The sequence below is a fragment of the Rhinopithecus bieti genome, unplaced genomic scaffold (assembly GCF_001698545.2).
Source record: "Rhinopithecus bieti isolate Rb0 unplaced genomic scaffold, ASM169854v2 scaffold_10589, whole genome shotgun sequence".
NCBI lineage: Eukaryota > Metazoa > Chordata > Mammalia > Primates > Cercopithecidae > Rhinopithecus > Rhinopithecus bieti.
The window spans coordinates 2,037,344-2,046,545 of NW_016807065.1; the positions used below are offsets into that span (position 1 = coordinate 2,037,344).

General features: G+C 55.7%; 1 protein-coding gene across 1 annotated transcript in view; it reads left to right on the forward strand.

Moving 5' to 3' along the window:
* FBN3 (fibrillin 3) overlaps positions 1 to 9,202 on the forward strand; it is a 95,437-nt gene that overhangs the window by 3,140 nt on the left and 83,095 nt on the right. Inside the window, exons 5-12 of the mRNA XM_017880040.1 lie at positions 2,309 to 2,506; positions 2,604 to 2,729; positions 2,864 to 2,989; positions 6,152 to 6,304; positions 6,393 to 6,575; positions 7,749 to 7,892; positions 7,969 to 8,088; positions 8,189 to 8,314. Of these exons, the coding sequence (XP_017735529.1) occupies positions 2,309 to 2,506; positions 2,604 to 2,729; positions 2,864 to 2,989; positions 6,152 to 6,304; positions 6,393 to 6,575; positions 7,749 to 7,892; positions 7,969 to 8,088; positions 8,189 to 8,314 (1,176 nt within the window). The remainder of the gene's footprint in view (positions 1 to 2,308; positions 2,507 to 2,603; positions 2,730 to 2,863; positions 2,990 to 6,151; positions 6,305 to 6,392; positions 6,576 to 7,748; positions 7,893 to 7,968; positions 8,089 to 8,188; positions 8,315 to 9,202) is intronic.

A 9,202-nucleotide genomic window follows, 5' to 3' on the forward strand; every position in this document is an offset into this window, starting at 1 on the left:
GACAAAGTTTTGCTATGTCACCCAGGCTGGAGTACAGTGGCACGATCTCGGCTCACTGCAACCTCCGCCTTCCGCCTCCCAGGTTCAAGCGATTCTCCTGCCTCAGCCTCCCGAGTAGCTGGGATTACAGGCATGCATCCCCACGCTCAGCTAATTTTCGTAATTTTAGTAGAGACAAGGTTTTGCCATGTTGGCCAGGCTGGTCTCGAACTCCTGGCCTCAAGTGATCTGCCTGTCTTGGCCTCCCAAAATGCTGGGATTACAGGAATGAGCCACCACACCCAGTCACCCTAACTCTTAAAAATGATCCCATTTTTAAGAGGGCTAAAATGGATGGGGTCCCCTGCTGAGCGGCTGTTACCAAAATTAAGAGGGTGGACGTACCAGGAGTTTGAGACCAGCCTGGGCAACGTAGTGAGACTCCCCTCTCTACAAAAAGTAAAAAATTAGCCTAGCGTGGTAGTGCATATCTGTAGTCTCAGGCTGAAGCGGGAGGATTGCATGAGCTCAGGAGTTCGAGGCTGCAGTGAGCCGTGGTGGTGCCACTGCATTCCAGCCTGGGTGACAGAACCAGACCCTATCTCTCTTTAAAAAAAAAAAAAGAAAGAAAGAAAGAAAGAAAAGAAAAAAAGAAAAAGAAAGAAAGAAAAGAGGCCAGGCACTGTGGCTCACGCCTGCAATTCCAGCATTTTGGGAGGCCGAGGCGGTCAGATCACTCGAGGCCAGGAGTTTGAGACCAGCCATGGCCAACATGGCAAAAGCCATCTCTACTAAAAATAAAAAAAAAAATAAATTAGCTGGGTGTGGCAGCACGTGTCTGTAGTCCCAGCTACTTGGAAGGCTGAGGCATGATAATTTTTTGAACCTGGGAGGCAGTGAGCCAAGATCGCACCATTGCACTCCAGCCTGGAAGACAGAGCGAGACCTGTCTCAAAAAAAAAAGAAAAAAAGAAAAAGAAAAAGAAAAGAAAAAAGGAGAATGGACACAGTGATGCCTTTCTTGTGAGCAGTGAGGTGTGGCAGGGACAGGGAGAGAAGAGGGAGGGAATCAAGATGAACCCCAGGCCTGGTCTGAAAATTGGGGGGAAGCTAGTGGTGCACCCCAGCAGGGAGGAGGAAGACTGAGCTCTGTGTTGGCTGGGGGACTTGCAAGTTGTCCGGGAAGCAGCTGGACACTTAGGCCTGGGGCTGAGACGGCGGCGGGAGCTGCTCCGTCCATGGGGACTGAAGCCCAGGGTTCAGCTGAGGATCCCCGCTAGAGAAAGCAGCACCAGCAGAGACCTGGGCATTTAAGCACGGACAGAAAAAACAGAGCCCACAGGGGGCTGAGAAAGAGAAAGAGAACAGGAGTGGGTGGTGTCAGGGACGTCCAGGCTCGTGAGATTTTCAGATGCAGGAGGCATCTGAGTGCCTGGCATGGCGTTTCAGCCCAGGAAGGCGAGGATAGGCAGGACCTGGGTTCTAGAAGCTGGAGGGGCTGGGGAAGTGACCTGGGTTTGAGGGTGGGCTTCTGGAAACTGCAGAATTGGAACATGGGCTGTTGGAGGCAGGCCAAGCTCTGGGTGGCAGAAGAGTAAGGGGGAGGGGGAAGTGGGCGAGCTACGAGGAATTGCGTTTTGGCATCGGGACAGCCGGGGGGTAGGGGTCTCTGTGAAGCCCCTCCTCCTTATGGGGCCTGAGTTGGGGGTGACTTTGGCTTCTTCTCTTGGGAGGGGCTGCCCTTGTTTGAGAGCTAACTCCTTTATTGGAAACATCTGGAGAAGAGAGCCAAGAAGTCGCATCTGGGCTCATGTACTGGGGTTGGGGGAACCAATGCGGTCACCTTGGGCTGGGCCTGATGGGCACTGGGGATGTGATGTTGGGGGTCCAGAGAATTTAGGCAGATAACAGATCCTTCCCCAAATCTGGGCGATATGGCAGGGCCAGGCATATGCTCAAGTACTAGACATGCCTTTTAGCTGGGTGTCCGTGGGTCCCTGCCCAGGCCTGAAGGGAGGACAGGCCTGGGAAAGGAGTCCCATCAGTTCAGACAGGGTGTTCACACAGGCCCTGAGCTTTATGGGCTTGGAGATCCTAGTCTCTCTCTTGGAAGTTGGTCAGGAAATGCTTTGAAGAAAAAGGGTTTTGAAGGGTGAATAGGAGTTCGTTAGGTAGGGAAAGGGGAGGAAAGATATTCTATTTAGGAAGGGAGCAGCATAAATAAAGCCTGGTCTGTGGGTGCAGGGGGCGCTGAGAAGGTGTTAGAGACGCAGAGATCGCTAGACAGGGGCAGTCCTCAGCCAGGTACCCACATCTGTCTGCCCTGCAGATTACCGGACGGGACCCTGCTTTGGCCAAGTGGGCCCCGAGGGGTGCCAGCATCAGCTAACAGGCCTCGCGTGCACCAAGGCGCTTTGCTGTGCCACTGTGGGCCGTGCCTGGGGCCTTCCATGTGAACTTTGCCCTGCACAGCCACACCCCTGCCGCCGAGGCTTCATCCCCAATATCCACACGGGGGCCTGCCAAGGTGAATAGTGGGGTCAGGGATGAGTGGGAGGCCTTGGCTGGCTTGGTTCTGCCCTCTGATGGGCCTCTCACTCCCTTGCTGGGCTTTGTCCTTGCAGATGTGGATGAGTGCCAGGCCGTGCCAGGCCTGTGCCAGGGAGGCAGCTGTGTCAACACGGTGGGCTCCTTCCATTGCCGCTGTCCAGTTGGACACCGGCTCCGTGACAGCAGTGTTGCATGTGAAGGTGGGTGACTGGAGGGGGACAACCTGGGAGCTCGTCTGTGACTCACGTCTGGGGGGGCTCAGGCTCCCCTGCAGGAAGGCAGAGGGGTCAGGCTGGTGAGGTGCCCAGTTCTGACCTTGTCCCTGTCTATGTAGATGTGAATGAGTGTCTCCACGAGCCCGGCCTCTGCTCCAGGGGTGACTACACCAACACTGTCGGGAGCTACGTGTGCCCCTGTCCCCGAGATTTTCCCTGCAGCCTGGATGACACCCACTGCCTGAGTGAACCGAGGGGCTGGAGGGGGAGAGAGCGGGTAGGAGAGAGACTACCTTGTTCAGCTCTCTATCTCTCTCTCTCTCTCTCTTTTTTTTTTTTTTTTTGAGACAGAGTCTCGCTCTGTTACCCAGGCTGGAGTGCAGTGGTGCAATCTCAGCTCACTGCAACCTCTGCCTCCCGGGTTCAAGAGATCTTCCTGCCTCAGCCTCCCAAGTAGCTGGGATTACAGGTACCCGCCACCACGCCTGGCTAATTTTTGTATTTTTAGTAGAGATGGAGTTTCTCCATGTTGGCCAGGCTGGTCTTGAACTCCTGACCTCAAGTGACCCACCTGCCTTGGTCTCCCGAAGTGCTGGGACTACAGGCGTGAGCCACCGCACCCGGCCCCACCATTTTTGAGATGGGGAAACAGGCCCAGAAAGGGGAGGTTTGCTTGAGTCCAGTCCACAAGTCCAGAACTCACTCAACTCCCCAGACCCCCTGCCCGGCTGGCGGTCCCTTGGGCTGTGGCTCCCCCTGCAGGCCCACCCTTCAGCAACCCCCCAACACTTGACCTGGCCAAGCGGGAACCCACCCCCCCACCCCGCGCGCTCAGGCCTCTCACTCCTTCTTTTGCTGTCTTGATGAGCTGAATGTCAGGTCCTAGAAGTTGCCTGTGGCCAATAGGGCTGGTCAGGAACATGAACGCTGGTGGTGGAGGATGGACAGCGTCCTGGTTTGGGGAGACAGGAGTGGGTGCTTGGAGGTTTTCCAGCATCACCCAGTCACCTCAGGTTAGGCCACTACCAGGCAGGGCTGAGAATATTGTGTTTGGAGTTCAGCCAGTATGCTGTGGCCAACTCTAGACTTTCTAGGTCTCCTCCACTGGGGGCCGTCACAGCTGGCATTAGGGGTAGCAGTGGACACATCCCCTGGACTGCGGGGTCCTCTGTCCACTGCTAAAGAGCAGACCCTGGATTTGACAAACCAGCCTCTGAACATAGGCTTTGGAATCAGTCCAGGGCTCCCACCCAGGGCAGCTCACAGACCCTGTGGGCAAGTGACTTAATCGCTCTGTGCCTCAGTTTCCCCATCTGTAAAATGGTAGATGATAGCAGTACCTAGCTCAGTGAAGAGTGAGGAAGATATCTTTTGGGAGTAATTTGCAGAGGGCTGGTGCCTACAGGATACTTAATACACATTCATGGACAGCAGGTGAGGTTGAGGCTGTGACCACTTAGCTCACGATGTGTACTTACAGCAATGACAGGATCATTTTTGATAAAATTCTTTTATTTTCTTGTTTTTAGACACAGTCTTGCTCTGTCCCCCAGGCTGGAGTGCAATGGCACGATCTCGGCTCACCGCAAACCTCCACCTCCTGGGTTCAAACGATTGCCCCAGCCTCCCCAGTAGCTGGGATTACAGGCACCCACGACCACACCCAGCTAACTTTTGCATTTTTAGTAGAGACGGGGTTTCACCGTGTTGGCCAGGCTGGTCTCAAACTCCTGACCTCAGGTGATCCACCCGCCTCGGCCTCTCAAAGTGCTGGGATTACAGGCATGAGCCACCGTGCCTGAGCATTTTTGTTTAAATTCTTATATTCTGTCTCTCTTGCTTAAGGGGCCTGTTGGGCCCCCTGAGATTGGGAAATCGAGTTTCCCGTCCTCCTCCTGCTTTTGCAGCTGTGTGACTTTGGAGGCGTCTGTTGACCTTTCCTCGTCTGGGCGGCCCAGCCCCCTTTGAGGGGCTATGATGAGACTGAGAACGAAAAACCCTGACTCCCACACACGTACCTGGGGGGTCCCCAGGTGCACGGGGTGGGGACCAGAGAGGTGGAAACATTTGCGTGTTTTCCCAGCTTGGGGCAGGTCAGGGGCGGCTCTCAGTGGCCCTCCCAGCTCCTGGGAGGAGTTTTTTAAACTGTGGGCTACCGGCCAAGCTCTGTGCATTTTTAAGCCTAAAAATATGCTCTTTAAGCCAGAGCCTGAGAAATCCGATCGCTACATAAAGCCATTGACCTTGAGGGTGCAGTGGGAAGTGGAAGAGTGTTGGTGGTTCTCATACCTGGGGACCCTGTCTGCCTCAGTCTCCCCGGGGGCTATGGCCATCAATCCACCCCTCAACTCCTTGGGGCCCCTTTCTGAAATTCACATTAGATTTCTGCGTAATGCCTGAAGCCAGCAAGCAAAGACACACAGCCGCAGATCTCGGTGTCCCTGCCTGGTATCCCACTGGGGCAGTTCTTCCCCACCAATGGGTCTTCCTCAGTGTGGTTGGATGCCTGCATCGACGGGGAGCTCACTACCTCTGTGTGATAACTTGGAAATCTTGGTGATAAGAGATGGCACTGAATGAGCGTTGGCCACATGTCAAACTTTTCTTTTTTATTTTTATTTATTTATTTATTTTTGAGACGGAATCTTGCTCTGTCGCCCAGTCTGGAGTGCAGTGGCACGATCTCGGCTCACTATAGCCTCTGCCTCCCGGGTTGAAGTGATTCTCCTGCCTCAGCCTCCCAAGTACAGGTGCGTGCCACCACACCTGGCTAATTTTTGTATTTTTAGTAGACACTGGGTTTCGTCATGTTGGCCAGCCTGTTCTTGAACTCCTGACCTCGTGATCCACCCGCCTCGGCCTCCCAAAGTGCCAAGATTACAGGCGTGAGCCACTGTGCCCGACCCTTTATATTTTTTGAGACAGAGTCTTGCTCTGTTGACCAGGCCAGAGTGCAGTGGCATGATCTCAGCTCACTGCAACCTCTGTCTCCTGGGTTCAATCAATTCATGATTCTCCTGCCTCAGCCTCCCAAGTAGCTGGGATTACAAGTGCCTGCTACCACGCCTGGCTAATTTTTGTATTTTTAGTAGACACGAGGTTTCGCCATGTTGGTTAGGCTGGTCTTATACTCCTGACCCCAAGTGATCCACCCACCCCGGCCTCCCAAAGTTCTGGGATTCCAGGCATGAGCTACTGCATTTGGACTATGTCAGACTTTTCATCCAGGTAATACTTTCCCCAGGTGAGGTGGATGCTCCAGGTGTCCCCATTTTATGGAGGGGAAACTCAGGCACAGAGCGGCAAACAGACCCGTCCTACAGGCAGTGCTGCTACAGCTGGAATTTGGATCCAGGTCTGGTCACTGATGTCCCGTGCTCATGGACTCACTCTCTGATCTTTTACAGACCACCGGGCCGGCACCTGCTTCTCAGTGCTTTTCGGGGGCCGCTGTGCCGGAGACCTCACCGGCCACTACACTCGCAGGCAGTGCTGCTGCGACAAGGGCAGGTGCTGGGCGGCTGGCCCGGCCCCTGAGCTGTGTCCTCCTCGGGGCTCCAGTGAGTAAGAGCTGCAGCCTGCAGGGCTGTGGGGGAGGAGGGGACAGGGGAGGACCAAGGGCCTGGCCTCAACCTGGCTTCCTTGCAGATGAGTTCCAGCAACTGTGCGCCCAGGGGCTGCCGCTGCTACCCGGCCACCCTGGCCTCTTCCCTGGCCTCCTGGGCTTCGGATCCAATGGCATGGGCCCCCGTCTTGGGCCGGCACGACTCAACCCCCATGGCTCCGATGGGCGTGGAGTCCCCAGCCTGGGCCCTGGCAACTCTAATATTGGTGAGACTTGGGGTTTGGGAGGAACGTTCCAAGACTTGAAGGATGGTCCTGGATATGGGGAGAGAGCTTTGAGCAGGGGAGGGTGTCCAGGCCTCAGAGAGAGGGTTAGGGCTTTGGAGGGGGAACTCCTGGCCTGGCTGGTAGGGATGACAGTGCTGGTTGTGGATGGGGATGGAGGTAACTGGAGAATCTGGTCCTCAGAGTTAGAGTTTGGGCTGGAAACAGCGGCTCATGCCTGTAATCCCAGTACTTTGGGAGGCCGAGGTGGAAGGATTGTTTGAGGCCAGGAGTTTGAGACCAGCCTGGGCAACATAGCAAGACCCTGTCTCTACAGCAAATTTAAAATTAGCTAGGTGTGGTGATGTGCACCAGTAGTCCCTGCCACTTAGAAGGATGAGGCAGGAGGATCGCTGGAGCCCAGGAACTGGAAGCTTCAGTGAGCTGTGATTGTGCCACTGCACTCCAGCCTGGGTGACAGAGTGAGACCCTTTCCCTGAAAAAAATAAATAAATAAGTCAGGGTTTGGGCTTTGGGTGGGAAGCTTGGGTCTGGTGTGGGGGTCTGAGATGAAGGATTTAGGCCTGGGTTGGGGTCTTGCCCCGTAGTGAGGATTTGGGCCCAGAGTGTCCGGGCATCTCTGGGCCCAGGTTAGAGGGATCTAGGCCCCAGGTTGGAGGGATCTAAGGCTCCAGGTTGGAGGGATCTAGGCCCCAGGGTGGAGGGATCTAGACCCCAGGGTGGAGGGATCTAGGCCCCAGGTTGGAGGGATCTAGGCCCCAGGTTGGAGGGAGCTAGGCTTCAGGTTGGAGGGAGCTAGACCCCAGGGTGGAGGGATCTAGACCCCAGGTTGGAGGGATCTAGACCCCAGGGTGGAGGGATCTAGGCATCAGGTTGGAGGGATCTAGGCTTCAGGTTGGAGGGAGCTAGACCCCAGGGTGGAGGGATCTAGACCCCAGGTTGGAGGGATCTAGGCATCAGGTTGGAGGGATCTAGGTCCCAGGATGGAGTTCTGAATCTAAGGCAGGTCTCTCCGGGTGAGAGGGGGCAGAATCTGAGCTGGGGCAGGGTGCCAACCTTAGAGGGGGTATCTGGGCCCAGAGAGGTGAAGTCCAGTCTCCAGACTGGGGCGGGGGCCAGCCACTGCTCAGATGCCTCTGCCGGCCCTACCCGTAGGCACTGCTACCCTGAACCAGACCATTGACATCTGCCGACACTTCACCAACCTGTGTCTGAATGGTCGCTGCCTGCCCACGCCTTCCAGCTACCGCTGCGAGTGTAATGTGGGCTACACCCAGGACGTGCGTGGCGAGTGCATCGGTGAGCCACAGCCAGGTGGGGAGGGTGGGTTCTCACTGCCCTGCTGGTGCTGGGGCTCAGGGTCCTCTCCCCTCAGATGTAGATGAATGCACCAGTAGCCCCTGCCACCACGGTGACTGCGTCAACATCCCTGGCACCTACCACTGCCGGTGCTACCTGGGCTTCCAGGCCACGCCCACCAAGCAGGCATGCGTGGGTACGGCTGTCCATCCGAGAGTGGGAGTGATGGTGGGGGTTCTGGCCCAGGCTTGGAGGGTGGGGGGCGCCTCTTGACTGCCCACCTGCCTTCCCCGCAGATGTGGACGAGTGCATTGTCAGTGGCGGCCTTTGTCACCTGGGCCGCTGTGTCAACACAGAGGGCAGCTTCCAGTGTGTCTGCAATGCAGGCTTCAAGCTCAGCCCCGACGGCAAGAACTGTGTGGGTGAGTTGGGGGTGGGCGAGTGGGCAGGGGCTTCTGGGCCCCACTAGCTGCCTTTTATAGCCACCTCAAATCTTCACTCTGCCCCCAAACCCTCCTCCCTCCCTACGATGTCTTTTCTGCTCACCTCTGAACCCAGCAGCCCACCTTAGACCTTTCTTATCCCCCGACCACCCTGACTCTCCCCTTCATTTCCTCCTTCCTCAATTTATTCCATGAATCACAGAAAAGGACCTTTTGGGGCCAGCCTTGGTGGCTCATGCCTGTAATCCCAGCACTTTGCAAGGCTGAGGCAGGGGAATCTCTTGAGCTGAAAAGATTGAGGCTGCAGTGAGCTGTGCTCGTGCCCCTGCACTCCAGCCTGGCTGATAGAGCGAGACTCTATCTCCTAAAAAGAAAAAAAAAAAGATCACACCTGTAATCCCAGCACTTTGGGAGGCCGAGGTGGGTGGATCACCTGAAGTCAGAAGTTCGAGACCAGCCTGACCAACATAGTGAAACCCTGTCTCTACTAAAAACAAAAAATTAGCCGGGCATGGTGGCAGACACCTGTAACCCCAGCTACTCGGGAGGCCAAGGCAGCAGAATCACTTGAACCTGGGAGGCAGGGGTTGCAGTGAGCTGAGATCACACCACTGCACTCCAGCCTGGGCAACAAGAGTGAAACTCTGTCAAAAAAAACAAAAAAAGAAAAAGAAAAAGAAAGGGTCTTTTGGGCAAGACCACACTGGTAACCACCTGACCCTGGCCTGAAGCAGGATTCCTCCCCATCCTAGGATGGCTTGGAAGAGCCTGGCCGATGAGGGGGCCAGGGGGGTTGGTGGGGGTTGAGATCAGGACCTTGGAGAGCGCCCCCATCAGCTTTCTCTGGGATATGGTGGGTTATGGCTT